This window comes from Microtus oregoni, unplaced genomic scaffold (genome assembly GCF_018167655.1).
Source record: "Microtus oregoni isolate MIOR12 unplaced genomic scaffold, Mior012 000027F_ref0000203, whole genome shotgun sequence".
NCBI classification, from domain to species: Eukaryota; Metazoa; Chordata; class Mammalia; order Rodentia; family Cricetidae; genus Microtus; species Microtus oregoni.
In genome coordinates, this window is record NW_024543086.1 from 2,717,660 (window position 1) to 2,743,352 (window position 25,693).

Sequence of the window (25,693 nt, forward strand, 5' to 3'; positions counted from 1 at the left end):
CTTTATACATGCTGTGCTGTGGTCTGTCACTTACTACAGCCCTGACCTTGAAGAGAACCTAGTTCCTCAGTTTCTCGTCTGCGGTTTCAGATCTCACAACCTGAAAACTGTATGAAGATGGTTATGCTATTCGAAATAGCAGCCACCTGCGGAATGTGAACGTTTATATATAGATAAATGACTATCAGAATTAGATAGTGCTAAATAAGTAATGATTTTCAAAGGGTCAGTCAGATGGCTTAGCAGGTAGAAGCCCTTGTGTGCAGACCTGGTGACATGAGTTCTTGACCTCAGAAAGTGGGAGGAAAGAACTCTACTCTGAGGATTGTCCTCTGACTTCCACATTCACACAATTATGTGTGTATTTCACACACAACACACACACACACACTCACACACACAGAGAGAGAGAGAGGCAGACAGACAGAGACAGAGAAGAAGAAAGGGAAAGAAGGAAGATGGATGGATGGATGGATGGCCCATTGATAAATGTTGATACCCACTTGCTACTAGAGAGTCACGTGTTGACAGCCCAGGCCACAGACAGTTCTCAGTGTGGAAAGCTCCATTAGGCTGGTCAGTGTACCTTTTAGTCTTATCTTGCTCACCACCTTTTGTGCTTACAGTTCCAATGGAGGAGATCTCTCCTCCCGTGTCCCAGATACCTTTATGTTTGCCAGCCTGAAGAGCAGAGAGCCCTAGCTTGGTTTTTCCCAGTGCTGGAGATTGAACACAGGGTCCCGAGCATATACTAGACAAATGTTTTACCTCCGAGCTACAGCTACAGCCAGATGGTCCATTTTTAATGAACCCGCCATGGGCCCAGCTCAGATGCCCTGTTCATTTTGGACTCTTGTGTGTTTCTAGATCATGCATGACAACTACCTCCTGTATGTGTTTGCTCCAGACTGTGAGAGCCGCCAGCGCTGGGTGCTCACCCTAAAAGAAGGTAATTAAACTCCTGTGGCACTGGAACCTCGGTCCAGTGATGGGTTTGGGATCCAGGAAGAAACACATTGCTATCTGTGAGCAAATGGTGTTCAAAATTATCTCATTTGTTGTGAGTCAATGCCTTGAGTTTTTATCATCGGCCCAGAGCAGCAACAAGTATAGTTTCAGGATTGGTCAAATCTAGCCCACCACCTGTTTAGTTCCAAGATAAAAACAGTTCCTGTATTTTAAATCATTTAAAAGGACTATATAAGTGTCTACATGAGACCATTTTGCCTGCTGGCCATTCAAACCTAAAATATTTACAATCTGGCATTTTAAAAATGTTTGCTTACTCCAGAGGAGCAAGAAAGGTCAGGGTAGGAACCCTTCTGGTTAGAGCCCAGGGGTTGGCATCCTGGCTCTTCCTTGTGCTCTTGGGCAAGTTCTTCACTTCACTTTCCCCAGCTGTTAAACTGGAGAGGGGAGGGGGCAATAGAATCTCTCTACAGAGCTGCAGTGTATAAAACTCTTAGAACTAGCATCCGTAGCCAATGCCCAGAAAGCATTAGCTTGTTTATTTGTTTGTTAGTTTGTTTTTGAGACAGAGGTTCACGGAACCTAGTTTGACTTCCAATTTTCTAGAATTACACGTGTGCACCACCATGCCCAGTCATCTAGCTATTTCTTCATCCTCACAATCCTGGCAGCATAATTAGAGCCCACACAGTGTTTTAGTCCTTGGGATGTGGAGACAGGGTTCTGTAGGGCAAGTCCAGGAAGAGACGGTTGTTAGTGTTTCAGCTGGACCTCTGTGCATCTCTGTTTCCTTGGCTCTAAAAGTCATCCAAGAACAGTCAGAAGGCTGTTGTGAGAATCCAATGAGTTAGTGCATTTAAAAGTCTCGTCCCCAAACAGTACTTGATCAATGTTACTATTCTTATTCTTTAGCTGAAGCCCCCTATGTATCAGGAAACCTGTCTCTAAGCAGCTGTGAGGAGTAAGGAAGCAAGACCCTTACTGTGTCTGGAGGCACAGTTCTTCTGTCTAAAAAATGAGGCTAAAGTGATGTTGTAGGCTACCAGGGTCAATGAATTTCAAATGGACTGGGAACCAGCCAGCGATGGGTCAGCAGGAACGCTCTCAGGTCCAGTAGCCATGGGTGGAAAATAGACACGAAAATGCCAGGCAGTGGTGGCACACACCTTTAATCCCAGCACTTGGGAGGCAGAGGTAGGCGGATCCCTTGAGTTTGAGGACAGCCTGGTCTATGGAGTACATACCAGGAGAGCTAGGGCTATGTTCATTTTCCTGTATCTTTTGTTGTTGTTATTTTGTTTTGGTTTTCAAGACAGCATTTCTCTGTGTAGCCCTAGCTCTCCTGGTATGTACTCCATAGACCAGGCTGTCCTCAAACTCAAGGGATCCGCCTACCTCTGCCTCCCAAGTGCTGGGATTAAAGGTGTGTGCCACCACTGCCTGGCATTTTCGTGTATCTTATACCAGGTTTTTGATATGAATTTTAAAATTGGAATGAGCTCTAGATATTCACTAATGTTGGGATTTTTCTTGATTTTCACTAGTAGAGCCCCTTTTATTCCTAACAAATTATACTTCAAAGCCTTAGCCTAGAGGGAATAGAAGCAAATTTACAGAGCAGCTGGGTTGGTAGTGTGCTAACCTCCCATGGATTCTGAAGCCCTGGATTCTAACACCAGCACCGTACACACTTGACATGGTGATGCCCACCTGGAATCCCAGCACATGGGGGATGAGGCAAGAAGACCTGGAGTGTAAGGACATCCTTAGCTCCATGAGGCCTTTCCTTAAAAAATAAAAAATAGCCGGGCGATGGTGGCGCACGCCTTTAATCCCAGCACTCGGGAGGCAGAGGTAGGCGGATCTCTGTGAGTTCGAGACCAGCCTGGTCTACAGAGCTAGTTCCAGGACAGGCTCCAAAGCCACAGAGAGACCCTGTCTCGAAAAACCAAAAAAAATAAAAAAATAAAAAAATAAAAAATAAAATAGCAAATTTTCTGTCATTCAAAGTGAGAGAGGTGGAAATTACACTCTCTCAACTGTCTCCTTAAGCCCGCAAGGCTTCATCGTAGACCACACTCATCCAGGTGAAGACATAGCAGGGAAATCTGGGGAAACTGAGGTTTATGTGAGGGTTCCCCATCCTAGAGGCACACAGCCAAGGGGAGGAAGATCCAGAAAAAAAAGTAGATCTGCTGGTGACGGATTTAACCCATGCTCCCTCAATAGCAGCACAAGGGGTTGCCTGGCTGTCCTAATTAGCACTCAGGAGACGCCTACCCCAGAGTCCCGTCTTAGTGAGTGAAAAGATTGGTGGTGCTCAATCAGCTGGCCTGGAAATGAGCTCTCTGTTGGTATCAACTTCTTACAGAAACGAGGAATAACAACAGCCTGGTGTCCAAGTATCACCCTAATTTCTGGATGGATGGGCGATGGAGATGCTGTTCCCAGCTGGAGAAACTTGCAGTAGGCTGTGCCCCCTATGACCCGACCAAGAACGGTAAGACTTTGGGAACGAGACAAGAGGGAACCATCTCAGCTTCCTATCAACGGGGGTTCAGAGACCGAAGGCGAAATTCTCTAGTTCCAGAATTTTCATTGGGGCATATCTATCTACCATCCCTTCCATGCCTTTCCATGTCATAGCTCATGCATTTGAAGTGTGATCCTTGGTCACCTATAACTATCTGGAAGCTAGTCGTAAATATTTTAAAAAAAATATCTGGCCCTGCCCAGTCTACTAGATGAGAATGTGCATGTTAACAAGCTCCACGGGGCACTGGTAGACAATAGTGAAAGCTGGGAAGTGCTGCTGGAGCCTGTCGGGAAGTCTGAGTGGTCTTAGATCTTAAATTATGGAGACAGCCTTAAATGCATAATATTTTTTTTATTTCTTTTAGTGACGTCACCCCCACGCATATGTCTAACTATATAAATTCAACTCCAAAAGCTTGAGGGAGAGAGAAAACTTCTTTTAATTCTAACTCTGGCTTCTTCCTGCCTGGTCTTCAGACTTGACCTTGACCTGCTCAGTCTCAGAGAAAAGGAATCCATAGTCTAAATGCAAAGTTTAAAAAAAGTTTATTCTTGGTTTTCCTAACAAAAGCCCAGTTCTGGGGACTGGACCGTGTCTTCATTTGTATCTGATGTCATGGTGACTTGGGGACACCTCCAGTGGACTGTAGCTCTAGACTCAGATGCACGTTTACAATGTCATGCTTTGCTTCTTCACTGCTGTCTTGGGTAGAGAGCGACGTCAAAGAAATGGACAGCCTTGAGTAGTTCAAGGTCACACAGTGAGGAAGGGGTGAAACGAATGTCTTACGTCCAGCTTTCTCATCTCTCAGCCTCTCCTACCACAGACACTATTTCTCATCCTGTGGTTTTTACTGTCCTGACACAAGGCGGATATAACACACAGTTGGGTTTTCCATGGTTTCCTGAGTCACAGCCTCTCACCGCCATTTTAGAAACCACTGCTTCTCACCTCGCACTTGGAAAAGAAAGAATCAAGGTCATCCGTCTGTTGGCCTACGTGAATGATGCTTAGCATCGTGGAGGTGGGCGCCCACTCTTTAGTGCTGTTTGTCCTGCTGGCTGTATCTACTCAGAGAGAACAGAAGTTTGATGACATGGATCTCCTTAGGGGTTGGCAGGATGCCTAGCTCCTGAGAAGAAGCCCCTCCAGAAGCAGAGATAATCTCTGATCTCTACCAATACCCTTCTGTGGACCCTTGTAGGAGTCACCTGGTAACCTGGGACCCTAATGTCCTCACTCCTAAAGTGGTACAAGAGGTCCCAGAACCCTAAGATGATATAATCCCTCACCCAATCCCCTTCGAATCTACTTCCATTTCGCAGTTTTCCCCATGGAGGTTGCAATGCCCCTCAGCAGGGTTCATGGCTTTCTCTCACCCTGAGGCATGTGACTGAAGTGTTCGGATGATTGAGTAACTCAATATGACTATCCTTTGGAAGGACAGATATTTACCTGCCCTTCCATGCTGATCCCAGCTCTCAGCCATGGCCATGCATGTGAGGTGCAGCCGTTTGGCTGATAACTTTGCATTTGCACACCAACCCACTGCCGTCTCTTCTGACTTAGGTAGCGTCACTCACCATAGTTTTGGCAGGATTGCAAGCAATTTGGGGAAACATACTTCACTGTGCACACAACACATCATATTCCTGGGGTAATGGCTCTGAGGATTTCTTGTATTGAATATATCAACAGTGCAAGGTATGTGAGCATAGAGCTTTGGAATTAAAAAATAAAAGATCCCAACACATTCTTTTCTTGTTGCATAACATTATGAACTACTTAACCTTTCTGAGAAGCTCAGGTAATTTCTTCCTAAATGGATAGAATAATAGGCAACTACTTCAAGTGGCTGTTGGAAGACTCATCAGGGTAGTAGAAAGCTCTTGGCGCATTGCCAACCCTTAATGCACTCTCAGTAAATGGGAACCATGTCCATTAGCCTTTCCTATTTGTGATGAAAGCAGCCAGGTCTGAGATACTGCAGCATCTGAGAAACAGCAAAATGGCTGAGAGGAAATGACTTAGCAACACATTTCTACCACCATAGCCAGTCCTAACTACATCCCATCCCCACATTATACACAGAGAGAATATGGGCAAATAGAGCAAGATCACCAGAGAGAGAGAAAGTGACCAATCAGAAGATGTCCTGGCAAAGAAGGGGCTCATTCTGGTGATGCTAGGGTTAATCCAGTTTGCTGGTCCATGTCCCATACTAAATAGAAACCAGACCTCTGTGTGTGTGGGTCACTGATGATCAAACCTGGGGCTGTTTCATACAAGAGATCTACCACTAACTTATAATAACCCCAGCCCAGAAGCTAGAGTTCTGATTGTGTGTGACTTCTTCATCTTGTTCACTGTTTACACAAGCCAATATTCCAACCCACCCTTGCTCAGGGAGCCAGCATGGAATTGGGCTCTGGTATCCACATAGGAATCTTATCTACCACATCCATGATATAGGCTATCTTCAACTCTACCACATGTAGGGATGAAAACCTCCTAGCTGTCCCACTCAGGCCATTCTCTTATCTCCAGTGCTTAAGGAGTTCATTGTACTGAATTGAAACTTTTATACATGCCCATGCCTTTGCGCTCTCTCTCTCTCTCTCTCTCTCTCTCTCTCTCTCTCTCTCTCCCTCCCTCCCTCCCTCCCTCCCTCCCTCCCTCTCTCCCCCCCACACACAAATTTGATGTCCATAGTTTCTAGGCCTGGCCTGTGATATAAGGAACATGGTCTATAGATCAACTGAGAGATGGAGATGAAGATAAAGGAAGCAGAGAAGGAAAAAAAGAGAGAAAAGAGGCAAAAAAGAGGAGATACAAAAACACAAAGAAATTAGAGAGAATGAGCAAAGGGGTCAAGACCATGATGGTGATACCCAGAGAAACAGCTGACCTGAGCTTGTGAGAGCTCACTGACTGGATGGATAGTGGGGGAACCTGCATAGGACCAAACTAGGCCCACTGAATATGGGTGACAGTTGTGAATCTTCGGAAGCCTGTGGGACCACTGGCAGTGGGACCAGGATTTATCCCTAGTGTTTGAACTGGTGTCTTGGAGCCCACTGTCTTTGGAAGGATACCTTGCTCAGCCTAGTTATAGGGGGGGGAGGGTCTTGATCTTACCTCCAAGTGAAGACTCAGACTTTGTTGACTCCCCATGGAAAGCCTTTCTGAGGAGTGAATCGGGGAGTGGTTTGGGGGGAAGGGTGAGGTGGAAGAAGGGGAGGGAGTGGTAATGGGGATAGCTATGTAAAATGAGAAAGGATTGTATTTAAAAAATATTTTAAAAAAGGAATGAGAGAGATTGATTTTGAAGGAGAGGTGAGTTTGAAGGAAGGCGTGGAGAATATGTATCTAAATGCCTCAAAGCAACTAAAAGCAAACCTCAGCCCACTCAGAAAGCACAATGCTCTCCCACCCCATCAAACCCACGGTGGCATCAGGAAGGTAGTGACTCATTGTCTGAGTCACATATTCCCACTCCTGAGCTCAGAAGGTGACATATGTATTCATGGAAGTCTTTCTACCTGCAGAGAAGAGCCCAAATCTTGGCTCCTTCCCAGCCAGGAGATACAGAAGGAAATCCTAAAATACTGGCTTCTGGGAGTCTCTAGAATCTTCTAGAAAGAGGAATTGGAAACTAGCAAGTGCCAGAGATGAAAGACAGGTTCTGGCAAGGTTGATGCCCGTGTCTGTATTTCATCATCTCCTTCTGCCCCTTTTTTTGCGCTCCTCCCCTTGGGCCCCCTTTCTCTGAAAGGCTGGGGTTTCATGCTCATCTTCTCTTTCTCTTTTTCCTGTTTCAGCTTCAAAGAAGCCTCTTCCTCCTACTCCCGAAGACAACAGGGTGAGTGAGGTGGGCTTGTGTGTGGTAAGCCTGTGACCTCCCTGTTTCTCAGATCTGTGTGTGTGTAGTAGACAGTTGCAATTAGGTTTAACACATTGGGTTTGAGGCTATTTAGTGTAGTGGTTCTCAACCTTCCTAATGCTGTGACCCTTTAATACAGTTCCTCATGTTGTGGTGACCCCCCAAACATAAAATTATTTTTGTTGCCACTTCATAACTATAAGTTTTCTACTGTTATGAATTGTAATGTTGATATCTGATTTGTGACCCCTGTGAGCAAGTTATTTGGCCCCAAAGGGGTCTCAACCCATGGGTTGAGAAATGTTTGTTTAGTGTGTCTCTTCACTTCTAGGGTCACTCAGGTCCTATACACAGTCTACAAGCACTGGTACCAAGCTGTCTGTCTGCCTCAACATAGAACACTCCATAGACAAACACCTGATAATTCTTTATATACTCCAAAGCACTTCCGCATGTTTGCTATTTATGATAAAACTGTGTTCTATTCACTTTGAATAGTTATAATTTTACCCTTGCTTTTAAACTTAGCAAACCAAGTACCAAGAAGTCTTGAGGTCTTTCCCAGGGCTACCTGCCTAGGGAATGATGCTGCCCACAGTGAGCTGAGCCCTCCAACATCAATTATAACAAGACAGTCCCCCACTATGTGCTCTATATGACCCCTGTAGAAATGGATCACCATTGTCTAAACCTCTGTGCTAACACTTTTCCTTTAAGGGTCAAGTAGGGAGTTGGGCCTATAGTTACATGAGTAACATGTCACTTCTGTGCCTTCTTCTGGTGCCTTGAACACAGTTTCTCCATCTGCTAGTTCTCTGCAAAGCCTCAGGTCCACAGGCTCTTGGCTGTCTGGAGGGCCCAACCCACCACCTATTTCAAGCTCTATAAATACCAAGACTTCATTGTACTCAGAGAATGTATGACTTCCCAACACTACCTCACCTTCCAGCCAAAAGCTCAATCTTTTTCCATGTTTAACTTTGTTCCCAAATCTGTCACTCAGTCTCACATGTGCTCATTTTGACCTCTGGTGATTGTTTGCCTTATGAACTAGCTGTTCTTCATGTCATTAATATCTCATCCTAAGTGAAATACGGTATGTGTCTTAGTTAGAGTTTCTGTTGCTATGAAGAGACAGAATGACCACTGCAACTCTTATAAAGGAAAGTATTCAATTGGGGATGGCTTACAGTGTCAGAGGTTTACTCCATTATCATTCTGGTAGGAAGCATGGCAGCATGCAGGCAGACATGATGCTGGAGAAGGAGCTGAGAGTTCTATATCTTGATCTGCAGGAAGCAGGAGACACTCTCGGCCTTAGTGGGTGTAACTTGAGCATAAGAGACCTCAAAGCCTGCCCCAACAGTGCTTACTTACTCCAACAAGGCCACACTTCCTAATAGTGTCACTCCCTATGGGCCAAGCATTCAAACACATCAGTCTGTGGGGGCCATTCCTATTAAAACCACCACAGTGTGGGACAGAGGCATAGGTCAAGGTTTCTGAAAAAGAAAGAAAGGAGCCATGTGTTACCGTAGAGGGAGCATTGAGCTGAACTCTCTGGGAGCTGGCTATGCCCATTCCCTGCCTTGGGATCTCATTCCACATTCTAAATAAAAACATTGGCAAAATGGGCTCTTGAGGGAATTCCAGCCCTGGTAACTTCTAATTAGATGTATCTGGGTAGACCCACAAATCAAATATGCCAATATAGAAACCAGTAGTTATCTATGAAAAGTACATGGCTTCTTGGATTTCCAGGATCCGAATTTACCTCACAGAATGACAGAGGTACGTACGGCTGCTGTTTGCATCTGTCAGCCCCATAATTCTAACTCATAAAGAGTGCCAACTTGAGAAAAGCAGCTGTCTCTACAAATGGCCCCAGTGGATGAAGGGAGCTGGCGTGTTGACCTAGTCTAAATCCAGGACCCCAGGGACTCACCCCCCTTCTTACATCTTTGTTTGGTTTTGTTGTCTCTTCCCAAGCGATCACTTCTGGAACCTGAAGAATCCGTGGTCATTGCCTTGTATGACTACCAGCCCAATGACCCCCAGGAGCTTGCACTGCAGTGCAATGAAGAGTACTACCTGCTGGACAGCTCCGAGAGCCACTGGTGGAGGGTTCAAGACAAGAATGGGTAAGACAAGAGCATGGTTGCTATGGGAACGAAGCAAATATGGGGAGGAATATCCGTGTCCTTCAGCTGCCCTGAGGCTGAGTTAGGAAAGCAGAGCTGAGCACAGTGGGAGGGAGAGAGGAGAGAGCTGGTCATTTCTCTTCTCCAAAGTAGCAGAGAGGCTTGCCATACTTACTCCCTGTGCCCATCTTAACCCTTCCCTGTCTTCAACCCATCTAAAACCCCTCAGATTTCCACTGGATTGACAGTTTGGGGGCTTGGCAACTTGCTCTGTGATGTTCTTAAGTTTTTAAATAAATTACATTGTGAAGTAAGTGGAAAGAAAAGGTGTATCAAGATGGCACAGAGTATCAGTTAGGTTAGAAAGTCTCAGATGACACCAGAGAATTCATTATGAAAGCAAGCATTAAAAGATATATAGAGACAACAAGGTTCTACAGTACTAATGGCCTACTCTGGGGTTTTGAATGGAAAACATCTCATGAGCACTTCTCTAATCTAAAACAATTACTGTGATCAATATCCTTATATATTAATATCAAGTGTTAATATTATGAAATTATTATTAATTTTAAAACAAGAAAAAGAATATATTCTAGTACTGAAACATCACTATGCCATGTCAATATTTCATTTTTTTCTTAAAAAAAAAACCACTCAAGTATGTGTATCTACCATGCATGATACCCTTGGTTCAGTTCTCCGCAATGAAGAAAGAAAAGAAATTTAGAAAGTAAACTCACTGTAGAAAGAAGCATACATGAAAAGTCATCAACTCCATAATCACTGCTAAAACTTCTGTGTGTGCCCAGACACAAGAATTGGTCATAACAAGTGCATTTTGTGTATTTTGCTCAAATGATCCATTCCCTTCTTTGCCTTTATCTTCGTATCATACCTCTTAAAAATCTTTTCATATTAATACATACAAAGTCACCTCTTTCTAACATGTGAGTGTTCTGCCTCAATGTATATATGTGTATGATGTGCGTGATTGATAACCACGGGTATCAGAAGAGGACACTGAATCCCCTCAAACTGGAGCTACAGATGGCTGTGAACTACCATGTTGGTGCTTTTAGGAGTCAAACCTAGGCCCTCTGCAAGAGCCAGAAGTGCTCTTAATCACTGAGCCGTTTCTGCAGCCCTTCTCTGTTATGTTGAACAAAGCTTCAGTGAAGACCTGGCAATGTTTATGTGACATGACAAGCTTTTGGATGTGTACACATGTGCACACATATATCTCAGTTATAACTATGGAAATGTTAAGTCAGAGTATATGATGTTTTAATTTTAACAGATAATTTCTAATAAAATTTTACCAAATTAGCATACCCCCAACAGGATATAGAAGAGCCAGTAGGCTAGTATTAAGGTTTGAAAGGCCGAGAGAAGGGTATTTTTGTTCATCTTGTACTTTGGCAGAATCAGGAGGTATTTTAGATGGAATCAAGTATAAATCATTCATTTCACTGGTAAGAACTGGAAGCCGACAGGCAGAGGTGGCACATGACATTAATCCCAGCACTTGGAAGCCAGAGACAGGCAGATCTCTAGGAGTTCGAGGCCACCATGGTCTACCAAGTGAATTCCAGGACATCCAGGACTGTTACACAGAAAAACCCTGTCTCAAGAAAGAAAAAAAATAATATAAACTGGAAGCTAAGAGAGCTGAAGGAGCTCTTTACCTGCTTTCTGGTGCTGAGGGATGACTACAAAGTAGCTTCAAGATCTACAAAGCTGTACACAATGTAAAAAGTGTTGGTAATGCTTATTAACTTTTCGTCATATTTTTTCACTTCTATACTATTAATTCCAGCTCAAATGTTCATTTCTATACTATTAATTCCAGCTCAAATATGACATTTGACCTTGGAATCCAGCTTGACCTTGACCATTTTTTTGATCTTATGCAGGATTTTACACTGTACCTCAGGCTGGCCTGTAACTCACTGTGTAACTGAGGCTGGCCTGGAACTCACTGTGTAACTGAGGCTGGCCTGGAACTCCCTGTGTAACTGAGGCTGGCCTCACATTCACAGCTCTTTTCCTGCTTCAGCCTCCTGAGTCCTAAGATCACAGGCGTGGACTCTCTGCTCAGCTTGACTGTATCCTAGATCTCATGGTTCTTTCTCTGAAGATGCTCAGCTATGAAGGTCTTAAACTGAAAAGTGTACAGCACCAACTGGGAATGATCTTTAGAGACCTGTGGTTGGAAAGATGGGTTCTTATGTCTGACTTTACTTTGATTTCCATACTGGAAAATAATGGCATAAAGTGGAAAAATACTGATTATCACAAAAATTAATTATAGAAAATGAAGACTGAAAGATATTTTTTCCAGTAGAGGAAATTTGATGATGAGAACAGCATTCAGAGCCTTTAAAGTAAACGGCCACTTATTTATTATTATAGTTTGTATTTTGTGGTGGAGTGTGCTGCTTTCGCCGGAGCTTACCTTTGCTACTTTAATCAGCTGTTCTACCCCCAAATTTTTATATGTTTTATCACAAGTGTCAAATAATGTGAGACTTCCCATTTTTAAGTGACTTTAGTGGATTAAATCTATTAAATCAAAATGTAAAAATCAGTTCTCTGCATGTCTGAACACTTGTTTTCCTTTTTACAGGCATGAAGGATATGCACCAAGGAGTTACCTGGTGGAAAAATCTCCAAATAACCTTGAAACCTATGAGTAAGAGTCTTCCATTTTTTTTTTACTTATCATTTACTTATTTGTCTATTTGTTTGTTTGTTTATGAAGACAGGGTCTTATTGTGTAGCCCAGGTTGATCTGAAATTCACTATGGAAACCAGGCTCTCCTAAAGCTCAGTGATTGCCCCACCCCTGCATCCTAAGTGGTGGGGATAAAGACATGTGTCAGCACACCCTGCTTCAAACAGTTTTTTTAGAACCATGGTACTAAAGTTTTTTTTTTTTCTTAAGTCAAACTATTGGTTGGCTTTAAAAGTTCCCAAAAATCCCTTTTTAAAAAATCTGTTTTATTTTATTCTCTGATGATTGTTTAACCCAAATGGGGGGAAAAAGGAGTGTGGTCAGTACACTACATTCCCCTTTTATTAAGAAATGATTCTTGGTATCTTGAAAAATATTCTGTAGAAGAGAAATCTTTTAATGAGAATCCCGAGTATGGGTCACTTGAGAAAGAAAATCCCTTTGAATATTGGATAAAATATCAACTGACTTAAAACATAATTAAACACAATATTGCCAATATCAGGACAACATTCAAACTCTCAGGTAGTATCTGCTTAGGCTGTGCTATGTTTATCAGTAAGCCATCACTTAGGAGAAAAGTTTCTGGGCTCAATTTTAGTGGAAAAGTTAAGTGTTTGTTTGGTAAAATTCGATAGAGTGTACAAGTACCCACTGTGCATGTGTACTCCCAGCTCAGAGGCTGGAAGGTCTACAGCTACCACTTTGATCTTGTTTCTGAATGGCATCCCCACCAAAGAGAACCGTGACTTCTGGAGGCAGTGGGGCATGAGGACTCCTAGGTTGAGGCGAGGAAAGAATAAGATGAGCTTGGGATGTTTTGTTGCACTAAAAAGTAAAGAATTAGTATTTTTTGAAAAAATATTTCAGTGATTTCATTACAGAAGTGAGTGTTCTAAAGCTTTGCTAACCGGAATGGGAAAATTTGAGTATCAAAATAAATAAGGATAGTAGTGGACTGTAACTCATTGAATGAAATAATAACCCGTAATAAATAGGTTGATTGTAAGTAATTAAATAAATGAGACAAAGCTCTTTCTTAGGAGAATGCCTACTAATAGGTGTAGGAAGTTGACAAAGCTTGAAAACCACCATTTGTAACTCTTAAGTATTAGTTCTGGCAAAGTCAATGAATGTCCCAACCAAGGAGTGAAATGTAATAAATATAATAAAGGGTTTTTTTTAATAGGCTCAAAGTAATCCCTTCCTAAATCAATTGTAACTATAAGATGGGGATAACTGGTAGACCCCATCTTATGATCAACACTCATCTCAAAATGGCTCTAAAATATTGTCCATTATTATCCCTGTTCCAAAATATATAAAATACGAATTTAATTATGGATACTGTACCAAGTCAAAATTAAGGAATATTCTACAAAATAAATGGCCATAAAAATGTTTTGTTACCAATACAGTATTGGGGAAAGTAATACAGCTTTGATAAGGTCTGCAATTAGACAATTTATAGAGATACTAAAATTCATTATTAAATTGATAATGATAAGATAGTAAACAGATCACTGAGTACTTAGGCATAAAAGTCTACTCTCAAGTAATACTAAAAATTAATTAGGGTTTCTGGGACAGCTCGTGTTAAGGGCTTGCTGTGCACTGATGCCCTGAGTTTGATTCCCAAATGTTCATAAAGTGAAAGGAGAGAACTAGCTCCCACCACAAAGTTGTACTCTGATCTCACACATGCATATGCATACACACCACACACACACACACACACACACACACACACAAAATAATAGATCAATATAATAATTAAATATACCCATCCATATGCCTAAATTATCTAGAGAGAATAGTAGATATATAAGCTTTCGGCCACTGATTCATCTAGAAAAAAAGTCAATGGGAGTTCCTTTGTACTGTTTTTAAACTTTTATACAAGTTTGAAAATTTTAAATTTTATTATTATTGTTTGTATGCGAGAGTGTGCTTGCATGTGCTGGGAAGGATGTGTGAAGGCCAGAGAACAACTTTCTGGAGTTGGTTTTCTCCTTCCACCTCTAGGTTCCCATAATTGAACTGTCTCAGCAATTGCTTTTACTAGCTGAGCCATATTGCTGCCCCAAAATACAGAGTTGTGGAGCCCAGGCCCAGTAGGTACATCTACAAAACACTCCCCTACCTGCGGTTCGGGGAATATTGTAGGAAATGGGCAGAAGGATTGTAAGAGCTAGAGAATTTGGAAGTTTGCTTTGAGATTGTGTCTCCTAACAATGTCAGAAGCTACACCCATAAAGCCCTACCCACACAGCTGCCCAACCGTGAGCTGGACAAGGAAGGAGGACAGCCATGAACATACCAAACTAGGCGGGGAGAGCCTCACAAGGCCTCAGCCCTACCCAGAGAGCTACAGGCACCTGAGTGAAGAACCAACAATTCGTTGTCCAGTGCCAAACGGTCAACCCTAAAAACATACATACAGGTAGCATTATACAGACCTAACGGTATTCAGTATAGTATTCAGTACAGTAACAATTAGTGACATAAGAGGCTTTGAATTGGAAACAGATCAGGAAGAGATAGGCGGGAAGGTTTGGATGAAGGAAAGGGAAGAGAGAAGTGTTTTAGTTAAATTATAATCTCAAAAGTAAAGGAGAGGAAAACAAGATAGCTAACTATGAACCTGGGAATAAGCTAGTCAACAGCATTCCTCGGTCATTTCCGCTTCGAACTCCTCCCTGGAGGTCCTGCCTTGGCTTCCCTTGATGAGTGTAACCTGAAGATGAAATAAAGCCTCTCCCAAAATAAAAAATAATAAATAAATCGGTACTCACTAAATATGTAACATCGTAGAAGAAGGGTGTTAGATAACCAGAACTTCCACTAGTCCAGTAGGATTCTTGCTAGTTCAGTTTGGCCAATGTAATGTTTTTTGCAATCTGAATAGATTCTGGTAAGCAAGTGCTGTCATCTTCCTAAGAGTGTCTCTCGATGCTTTGATATGTGTGAATAGCCCTTCCCTGAGCGGAGAGATGAGTCATCCTTTCCAAGAATGTTTGTGCTGAGATGAAACAGATGAGAGAGAGATGCTTAGCTGAAATAATCGTTTTATAGTCAATGCCTTTGGAGGAAAAAATCCGTTATTTCAAGTGACTACTTGGCTGAATAACTGTGTTTGTTTTGGCATTTGACCAAAATCCCTTTGTTTATGATTCGAGAAGCAAGTTCAAAGCCTCAATAAAATAAAAAGCCATAGAGAATTGATGGAACTTTGGGGGCAAGTAAAAAAATGTATATCTCTGACCTAAAGGAATTTTAAGACATTTTCTTAATAAAAAACATATGGTCTGTGCACCAGTTTGTACCATGCCAGCTTACATTTCCTGGGTTATGAAATCCCAGCTAGAAAATAATATGACATAAGAAAACATTCTGATATTTAATATGTAGCTAGACATAGAAAAGCTATCCAGACATTTTATTCTTTTTTTTAAAAAAAATATTTATTTATTTATTATGTGTACAGTATTCTCAGTATTCTGCCTGCATGTATGCCTGCAGGCCAGAAGAGGGCACCAGACCCCATTACAGATGGTTGTGAGCCACCATGTGGTTGCCGGGACTCGAACTCAGGACCTCTGGAAGAGCAGGTGATGCTCTTAACCACTGAGCCACCTCTCCAGCCCCAGACATTTTATTCTTTAACTTAATGTTTACTACTTGCAGGTGAGTTTTGCATAATAACCCAAAAATATACCATGTGGTAAGAGAACCATGGGTTAGTAGCTTAGCTGAATTCAGGGTTCCTGCCTTGGTTTAGAGGCAGGACTTTGGACAGGTTGCAGTAGTCTACTATTCCTGGTGGTGTGTTTCATGACTTACAGTGTATCCTGAAATTGCAGGTAGCTCTGAACTCAGTATATACTATGTGTTTCCTTCTATGTACACCTTGTGTTAGGGTTTACTTTAAATTAGATACATTGAGAGATTAACACCAATGGCTAGCGATGAAATAGCACTTAAAACAATATACTATCACAAAGTTGCCATCATAACTACTCTTGCATAGTGCTGAGTCACTTGAACACAGACGCAACAATACTATGGCAGTCTATCTGGTAACCCACACAGCTACCAAATGACTGATAGATAGTGTATGTAGCAGGTATGTTGTCTCTTGGATGACTTATAGCCTAGATGATCACCATGAGATTTTATCATGCTACTCATAACTTATAATGGTAAATTTATAGAACTGTCCATTTAGCATTTTCTAAGACTGTGGGTTGACTATGGGTAACTGAAATCACAAAATAGCAAAACTGTACGAGAGAGGCTATGCACCCCATGTGAGCTCTGATTCCTTCCTCTGGTAAAGGAAGGGGTAGGAAAAACAGAGGCAGCCAAAACACCATACTGCAGACATTCCTCTTCACTCCCCATGCATACAAGTAGACCTCTTTCTGTGACAGGGACACTACTGTCCGCTGAAACCCAACTTGTTTCACACTTTAGATCCGCAGATCTAGTAACCCATACACATTGCTTGGAGCTTGGATGGGACAAAGCATGTTTGCCGGCTGTCAGCTTATCTCTGGGAGCCCATGAGGTGTACAGTTTGCTCAGCCATACTATGTTTTTTGTTTGTTTATTTTGTTGTTGTTTGATATTTTTTAAAGACAGGGTTTCTCTGTAGTTTTGGTGCCTGTTCTGGAACTAGCTCTTGTAGACTAGGCTTGCCTTGAACTCACAGAGATCTGCCTGCCTCTGCCTCCCGAGTGCTGGGATTAAAGGCATGCGCCACCACCGCCCAGTTCCCATACCGTGTTTTTAAAGCTCAAGGGAATCCCCTGGGTCTCTTATTCTTAGATACCCTCAAGTAGCCATACAAATTTATTAGATACTATTCCTTCCCCACCTAGAGCTTCTCCTGATTTATTAATTTCCAAAACAAATTGTCAAAGAATGATCATTCTACTTTTATTGCAGGCTTTCTGGTCCAGAAGTGAGACCACCCTGTAGACTTCTTTTACCAATGTCCTTCAGGCTTCTAGGGAATTACTATTCAAGTGCTGGGGAGCATGAAGGTTACAGCTCTGAGTCTTTTGTTCGTATTGGGCTTCTTTGTATCTTATCTATGGTTGCAGTAATTCGATTGGATACTTTAAACTACGCTTAATGGCTAGAGTGAGAAGGGATGGGCAAGGAAGGGGGCTGAAAGAGAGACATGGTCAGTTTGCTCACACCATATGGGACTATTGACCAACTTGCATGTGTGCATATCCACGTGGTCTACAGACTGTCCTGCAGGTACACAGATGCATGGACATTGAATAACCTGCAGAGCCATTTCCTGTCTTTCTTCTCTTTAACCCTGAGGGGTCCCTTCTCCCCCATCCACACTTTTCTCTTTTCTAAGCTGTTAGGATGGTCAGGATGAGTCTCGGCATTGAGAACATGCAAAACTTCATTCTTAAAAATTATTCCTGTTTTTTTTTTCATTTATTAATTACATTCATCAATTTCACAAACTTTGCAAAGTCTGGAGGTCCAGCCTTAAGAAGAAAATATGGCAACTGTTTTTGAAAGATACTTGCTAAACTTGTAAATCACTATTAACTTTTTTTATGGCTGCGTAACACCCTCCTACTTACAGCCACCCACTGATGTATGAAATGGGGGAGGTGAATGTTTCCTGCAGCACTATCATGGAAATTTTCCCACTTTCATAAAAGTAGAAAGCACAATATAAAGTAAGCCCTGAAACTCTACTTTAACAATTACCAGTATTATGCCAACTCCTGCTTCATTTTTTTTTTTTTAAATTCTCCTGGAAATGATCATGGCTTTCTTTTTGAGTTTGAAAGCACTGGTAGAAACAGAAAACCAACACGTGATTTTCCAGCATCATCTTTTGTAGATAAGCGATGGAGTTTTCAAGCTGTGACACATAACTTGTTTTTGGCTTCCAGGTGGTACAATAAAAACACCAGCCGAGACAAAGCTGAAAAGCTTCTCTTGGACACGGTGAGTCTCCTTCAAATTGTACGGTTTCCAGCCATGCTGTGGTTCTGCTGCTGTCGTAGATTCTTGTGTTGACTTACGGTGGCTTTCATGTCTGAGGACTATTAGTGTCAGAAGGCATAGGAGAGGAAACTTGGGGAGGTAGCAGGTCTCTGCTGACAGTTGCCGCCAAGTGGCTTGGCTCAGAGTGTCCTCAGGACTGCTCTGCTTTGCTTTGTCTCAGGATCAGCTCCTGCCTGAAGGGGCTGTAGTTTACAGGAATCGGACAGTTTTCTCCTCCATGGTCTTGTCCGAGACCATGCAGTCTGGCAGAGGGACTGACCTCTCCCTGGGATCTCAGAGTTAAGGGAAAGGAGGATGAGAAGAAAGAAAGCAGAATGGGTGGGATGGGTACCTCTGTTCTGCCATCAACTGAGAAGGTGACTCTAGGGATTTCTCCTCTGCCTTCTGGACCCCATTTGTCAGTAAAGACAGATTGAGCATCTGAGTATGCCTGGGTGCCAATGACCTGTTACCCCCATGGATGCTGCCCCTGTACTCTCCTGGCCGTGCGCACACAGTCACTGCCATTACACCTGGGCCCCACCGGCAGCCAAGGTTCAGTGGAGAGCTAGAGGCAAGTGGAAGGGAGACCCAGATCAGAGAGTTGGAAAGCATTCCCCTCTCCCAGGGGGAGAGAACCTGAGCTGAGTCCTTCCTGGATGCTTGTTTCTCCTTGGTTCTCAGCAATTAACCATTTCCTGTGGTTCCCAACAGACCTCATGCTACAGGTATTTAAAATGCAGATTCTCAAGGGGGCTGTGGGATGGCTTAGTGGGTATAGGATCTTGCTATCAAGACCAACAACCTAAGTTCAGTACCCAGGACCTGAATGATGGAGAGAAAGACCTGACTCCCACAGTTGTCCTCTGACCTCTACATGCATACCATGGTACATACGTTCCACCCTGTCCCCCCCCACACACAATAAATAAATGTAACAAAAATACAGATTCTAAGATTCCATGGTAGATCTGCAGAAACAGGACTTCCAAAAGCAATTCTCAGAAACCATGTTTTTTGTTTGTTTGTTTAGGCCAGGTTTCTCTGTGTAGCCTTGGCTGTCCTGGAACTCACTTTGTAGATCAAACTGGCCTCAAACTCACAGAGATCCACCTGTCTCTGCATCCTGAGTGCTGGGATTAAAAGGGTGCGCCACCACCGCCCTGCTCCTGTATTTTCTTGATGGGTTTAGGATGCAAATGTAGCCAGCTCATCTCATTCCTCAGCCTGTAATGCTGGTAAACAGTAAAACTTGAGTCACAAAAACTAGCTACAAAGAGCACACGACTAAGTCCCTGCATTATGCTGTTGAAACAAGGGCATTTACATTACATCCTGCCGCATCTGTAGCCAAGACAGTGGAGCGCTTTAAGTAGCCCACATTAATGGCAAACAAAAGCAATTCCTGTGGTTGAGCAGTACTTTTTGAGGTATTTAAACATATTTGCTTGCCCATGCAGTTGAGACATTCTTTCTTGCTATACATTAAATTCACTTACCAAATTCTCTCTTCCTTCTTAGGGAAGTGTGAAGGCAAATTTCAGAGGGGGCTCCCTGCTTCAGTCTGGGTTCTCGACAGTTAGAATGGGATAAGACGTTCTTACTTTTCTGTGTGCTTGCTTTCTGACTCAACAATGTTGTTCCTCCAGTGTACTCAGTCTTCTTGTCTAACAAGTGTCTGACTCGGAAGAGGTGGGTTATGTTCATTTCCCTGTTATTAACTAAAGCTTCCACGTTATAGAGTATATGTATGTGTATGTGTATTTCTCCATTTTACTTTGCTTAGCTACCCCAAACTGTATCTAGGACAAAGTAGTTACTCGGAAGCTACTTGCTGCAGCAGTGAGTTCACCCAATGCTTGCTCTGTGTTTTTAAGCTAGTATCCATATCTAGGAACTTAGCTGACCACGCGTGTCCTTGGGGAAACTTAGAAATACAAGCTCAGGCCTAAAGACATGACTCGATGGCTAAGAATACTTACTGTTCTTGCAGAAGATCCAGGTTCAATTCCCAGCTCCCATATGGCTGGCCACAGGGGATCCTGGCTGGTCACAGGGCCTCTGCAGGCTTCTGTATATAAACTCATGTAAAAGCATGCTCATAGACATAAAAAAAATAAAACATCAACACCCCTTCCCAAAATAAAACTTCTGAACTCCAGGCCTATCCAGTCAGAACCTCTCCAGGGGCCACTCAAGTGATTAGGAGCATGGGAAAGAATCTCCCGCATGTTCTCTCAGGTCTTCAGCTAACACCTTCTTTAATAATCCAATCCTCTGCCTAGCCGTGAGATGGAATTCTTTTTTCTCGTGGTCAAACATTGAGGTGTAAAGTCACTTCTCCAGTGGTTGTGTCTGCACTCGGCCTTCAAACTCAGCCTTTCCTCTCAGTCTTAGCCCATCTAGAGAGAGGACCAATTCCTTGTGAGCAGGTATTTCATAACTATCTGCCTATGGCAGCATCTCACACTTTGGGTGACCCACACTTTAGACAGGAGCCTAACCTAGGTTTACCTGTGCCCCCAAGATGCCATCCAAGATGCAGTGTTGACTGAATAACGGAATGAAAGATATATGTCAGAGACATTCTTAAAACATTCTTGGGCATGACAAGACCACAAAGCATTACCCTGTCTTTGACAATAACATACCTTTTCTTTGAGTTTACCTTCTATAAAGTCACCTTCAAATCCTATGGACAGAAAGACACACACACCAAAACGTGTCTCAGATGAAGACAATGTAATGCATGCTTCCAACAGATGCTACACCCCAGCATGTGGTAATAATGGGAACTAATACCCCTAATAGTCCATCCACATCCAGGAACTATTCCGGGCTTGTTGCTTAAGTCTCCCAATAGCCTTGAAAAGGTCATTTTCCAGGTCAGGAAACTGACATGTGTACTTTTAATAAGAAACATTTAGAATTACCAATACTACAAGCTGCTATAGCTAGAATTCCCTTTAAAGACCACCTGGCCCATCACCTTTGTATTAAAGGCTGATAAACTGGGGCCACATTCAGAAAGCAAGTCAGTGGCATGGCCTCACTCAAGATATGCAGGGGCGTATCTTTAAACAGCCAGATAGTCCAAGGAAGTACTTCACTTACTATTTCCTCCTATCCCACCAGGGCCATACACATGCTTCACCTCTTGAAATCATCTTTTCCATTGTTCCCGTTGTATTTTCCTAAGTGAAGCAATAAAAAGCAAACTGAGACCTTGAGTGTGTTGAGAGGAAGTGAAGCCCCACCTGGCAACATGATACCAGTCAGTAACCCCTGCCACACTCTTGTGTGGCGGTGTTTCTGTGGCGACCTCTCGGCTCCTTGCAGGAAGTGTGTGGTAAGGTGCATGCTTCCCTCAGAACTCTTAGCTACTTCGGCTCAAGTGAGACTCCGTGAGGCTTTCACCCAAGGCCGCCTACAGCAGCTACCGTGGAGGAGTGCTGGAGGGAAGCAGAGCCTGACACACTCTGCAGACCTCACGTGACCTCACCTCTCCTTCCCCTAGTGCTTCCAGAGCGCTTCCTCTCCATAGCAGCTGAGGACTGCTATCATCACAGCGCGTCTACAGAAAAACAATCGCTTCTTTGAAAGAGTCACACCCACGCAAACAACCAGGCATTATTAATTAGATAAAAGAGATGTTTATACTCTTCAGAGAGTTGGTGCTCTTTTGGTCTGTTTCTTTCTTTAGAATAAATGACATAACCAGATAAAATCTGCCTCCTCTTGAAGTCTGCGTCTTCCTGTCTCAGGTTTAACCCGTCACATTCCAAGCAGCTGCAATCCAAAGCTGCGCTGTTAGGCAAACGGTCAAAACTGAAGACAGTTTCTCCTGCCTCCCATGTGTGGATAATACCACAAGCAACCTGTTAAGCAAAGTAATCCAGACATAAAGTCTCTGCTCCCAGCGGCTAGAAGGTGACTATCAGCTGATGAGTGGAAAACACGCGTGGTCTGTCCCTACACTCGACTATCACTCAGCCACAAGTAGGAGTGAAGTCTTTATACCTGTCACCACCTAGGTGGGCCTCGGAAACAGTGTAATAAATGAAAGGACCCACTCACAGAAAACCACATATGATTCCATTTACAAAAAAGTCTACAATAGGCAAATCTGTAGTCAGAATGCTTATTAGAATGCATATCAGTATTCTTCTCTGTCTCTCCCTCCCTTTCTCTCTCTCTCTCTCTCTCTCTCTCTCTCTCTCTCTCTCTCTGTGTGTGTGTGTGTGTGTGTGTGTGTGTGTGTTCGTGTGTTCGTGTATTCATGCAAAAATTCTCCTTTCGGACTGAAGGATGGAGAGGCTTCTGTTATTCTACTTTCCCTGTTGTCTGTGTCTATAAACCACAAGACTTCCATGCAAGGTTCCTATCCAATTCTGACCTTCACTTGCGGCCCTCAAAATGTCTAATTTAAGTAAGTCATAATTACCAAGAGCCGCAGGTGTTTCTGACTGATAGGAGAAGAGCTGAAAGTGCGGTTCTTAAAACAGTTCTTGTTTTTCAGCTCCCATCAAGAACGTATGAACTGGCATGCTCATTTGCTCCTGCTGATTCCCTCAGAGCGGGCAAAATTGTCAGGTGCTCCCCTCTCCACCTCTCTCCCGGCACTAGCCTCTCGCCCTTTCTCCTCCAGCCCTTCAGTGAAATCAGCATTCTGGAAGGCGCCTGAGAAGTAAAGCTCTGCCCAGGGACTTAGCAAGCTTCAAGGATAGGTTTTGTCCCCCAGCAGGTGTAGAAGATGTTGGAGCATCATCGAGCAAGAAAAGGTCATGGCACCAAAGTTCCAACTCCAACCCCATTGTGCACTAGCTGCAGACCCAGGGGAAAGCCACCTGCTCCCTCTGTCACTCACTTTGCTGTCCTTGTTGTCAAAGGGGATAATGGCGTCCAGACTGGACTCGGGCATTGTGGAGAGGGTTGGGAAATGCCTGATGAGTCCAGTGCCTGGTGAATGGTAAGAAAGAGGGCCTGTATCTGCCTATCTGTGTAGGACATCACATGAACAACTGCCAAAAGTGTAATTGAGATGGTGGCTGCTACAGCTGAAGGTCTGCTCTGTGCCACTCAGTGCTTCCTCCTTCCATGAGCAAGAAGATGGAGCTGGGTGCAGGAGGTTGGTTTTTGAGATCACTAAACTTTCACACTTTCTACCCAATCCAGGGTAAAGAAGGAGCATTCCTGGTCCGAGATTCCAGGACACCCGGAACATACACAGTCTCTGTGTTCACCAAGGCCATCATCAGGTATGATACTCACTTGCCTCCGAAGAAGGACAGCTGCTTTTGTTTGATGGTTTAGGCACAGCAAGCTCTGCCCATGCATCAGGCAGAGCTGACTAGCAGTGGTGTGGCTTCTGCCAGCGCCCCTGTGAACATAAAGCCCAGAGTTCAAGGGCAGAACTGAAGAGATTTAATAAAAGACAGAGCTGGGTAGACACGGGATCCTCTTCTTGGCTATGGCCAGGCCCGATGGCAGAGTTCTGACATCAGATACTTGTCCCTGTATTTGGTGAGCATGTCAGTTAACATATAGAATGAAAGAAAGGGTTGTCATCTAGAAGAGGAAATAGACAAATGCCAATTCTTGGTCTACTAGTGAAATTACCTACTTGATTGAGAGTTGACAACCCTGTGTGCCAGAAAGATATGTGTGTATGTGTGTGTGCGTGTGTGTGTGTTCTGTCTAGACTCCACATATGAAAAAAAACACTCAGTGCTTGTCTTTCTGAGTCTGGATTATTTTGTTTAACATAATAATTTCCAGTTCCACCTATTCATTTGTGAATATTTTAATTTCTTCTTTTTAATAGCTAGATAAATTTTCAGTGTATATATGAACCACATTTTCTTTATCCACTCCTCTGTTGCAGAGCATCTGTGCTGACTCTGTATCTTGACTATTGTAAATAGTGCAGCCATAGACATGCGTGGTCAAAAACCCCTATGCTATTCTGGCTCAGAGTTCTTCTGGTCCACCCCCAAGCATGGTGTGGCTGGAACACGTGATAGTTCTATCTTTAGTTTTGGAGAAACCTCAATACTGATCTTGATAGCAGCTGCACTAGTTTGTGTTCCCATCAACAGGGTTCTCCCAAACACGCGCACACATAGACATACACACTCACACACACTCACACGCACACACGTAACTCTCTCACACATGTAACTCACACCGCACCAGCATCAGCCGTCAGTTTGCTTGATGTCAGCCATTCAGCCTGGGATGGGATGGAGGACCCCAGCGTGGTTTCCATTTGCACTCAGGGCACAGAGAGTGCTGTTCCCACGTTCTGTGGCTGTGGATGAAGCATTACCAACACCAGCATATCTCAGCACCGTTGCCTCTTACATTCAGATGCAACCTCAGTGTGCTTAAAACAGCATCAGCACCACGGCCAGCCTGCCAAGACTGATACACACACTTGAAATAGTGTGTGCCTATCCTCCTGACGAGAGCTGCCATCCCAGGACAGTGAGCCTAATGCCAACCCATGTCTTTATGCATCAGCATTGCTTCTTGATGATGACTGTATGTTCGTTTGTTTTAAGTGAGAACCCCTGTATAAAGCATTATCATATCAAAGAAACAAATGACAACCCGAAGCGGTACTACGTGGCTGAGAAGTACGTGTTTGACTCCATCCCTCTCCTCATCAAGTATCACCAGTACAATGGAGGAGGTAAGTTCTAGGGGACAGAGCCAGAAGGGGACTCTCACAAGGAGACTAGGGAGGAAGTGACATAGTCCCAGCCTGGTTCTTCGTGCTGCACAAGCTGGCCATAAAGAGTAACTCGAGATGCAAATAAAAACATAAGCAGAAGCAAACCAGCCAAGTTCCAAATCCCTAGATCTTCCTTGCCTACCAGAAGGAACGTCTGCTCTGCAGATCCCCGGGTCACTCTCTGTCATGTGGTTAAGAATCCTCTCACTGGGCTGTGTGAAAATCGTGGTGGAACTTTGGAATTTGAAAGCAGCTGTTTCACCTATCATTCTATTCCTGGCGATCTAACCTTAACAGTTGCTATGGCAAAGCCCTAACCAGCCTTTGACTTTTCTGTCACCCTAGGTTTGGTCACTCGACTCCGGTATCCAGTGTGCTCCTGGAGGCAGAAAGCCCCAGTGACAGCAGGCCTAAGATACGGTAAGCAGCTCAAGCTCCCATACCCAAATGTCTAGGACAAATTCTAAGAAGATTTGCCGTTAGCCTGACTGTTCTCCAGGCTTTAGATGACTTGGAGCAATGGTAGGATAACGATCGTATGCAAATGTGTAAGAAATGTGTGTGTATACACATCTATGAAGACCAAATCAATGTCCTTTGGCTTTAAAGAACGGTTCATTAATGCAGCATTTATTGAGCATCTACTATATACAGAGTACTCTAC

General features: G+C 43.4%; 1 protein-coding gene across 3 annotated transcripts in view; it reads left to right on the forward strand.

Moving 5' to 3' along the window:
• Itk (IL2 inducible T cell kinase) overlaps window positions 1–25,693 on the forward strand; it is a 62,342-nt gene that overhangs the window by 21,748 nt on the left and 14,901 nt on the right. For 2 of the 3 annotated variants that reach the window (XM_041676235.1, XM_041676236.1), the window contains exons 3-11: window positions 868–949; window positions 3,341–3,469; window positions 7,327–7,367; window positions 9,378–9,529; window positions 12,159–12,224; window positions 18,200–18,254; window positions 23,469–23,551; window positions 24,857–24,987; window positions 25,375–25,449. In XM_041676235.1, coding sequence (XP_041532169.1) covers window positions 868–949; window positions 3,341–3,469; window positions 7,327–7,367; window positions 9,378–9,529; window positions 12,159–12,224; window positions 18,200–18,254; window positions 23,469–23,551; window positions 24,857–24,987; window positions 25,375–25,449 — 814 coding nt within the window. Of the gene's footprint in view, window positions 1–867; window positions 950–3,340; window positions 3,470–7,326; window positions 7,377–9,377; window positions 9,530–12,158; window positions 12,225–18,199; window positions 18,255–23,468; window positions 23,552–24,856; window positions 24,988–25,374; window positions 25,450–25,693 lie in introns of all 3 variants that reach the window. The other variant, XM_041676237.1, reaches the window with a different exon arrangement.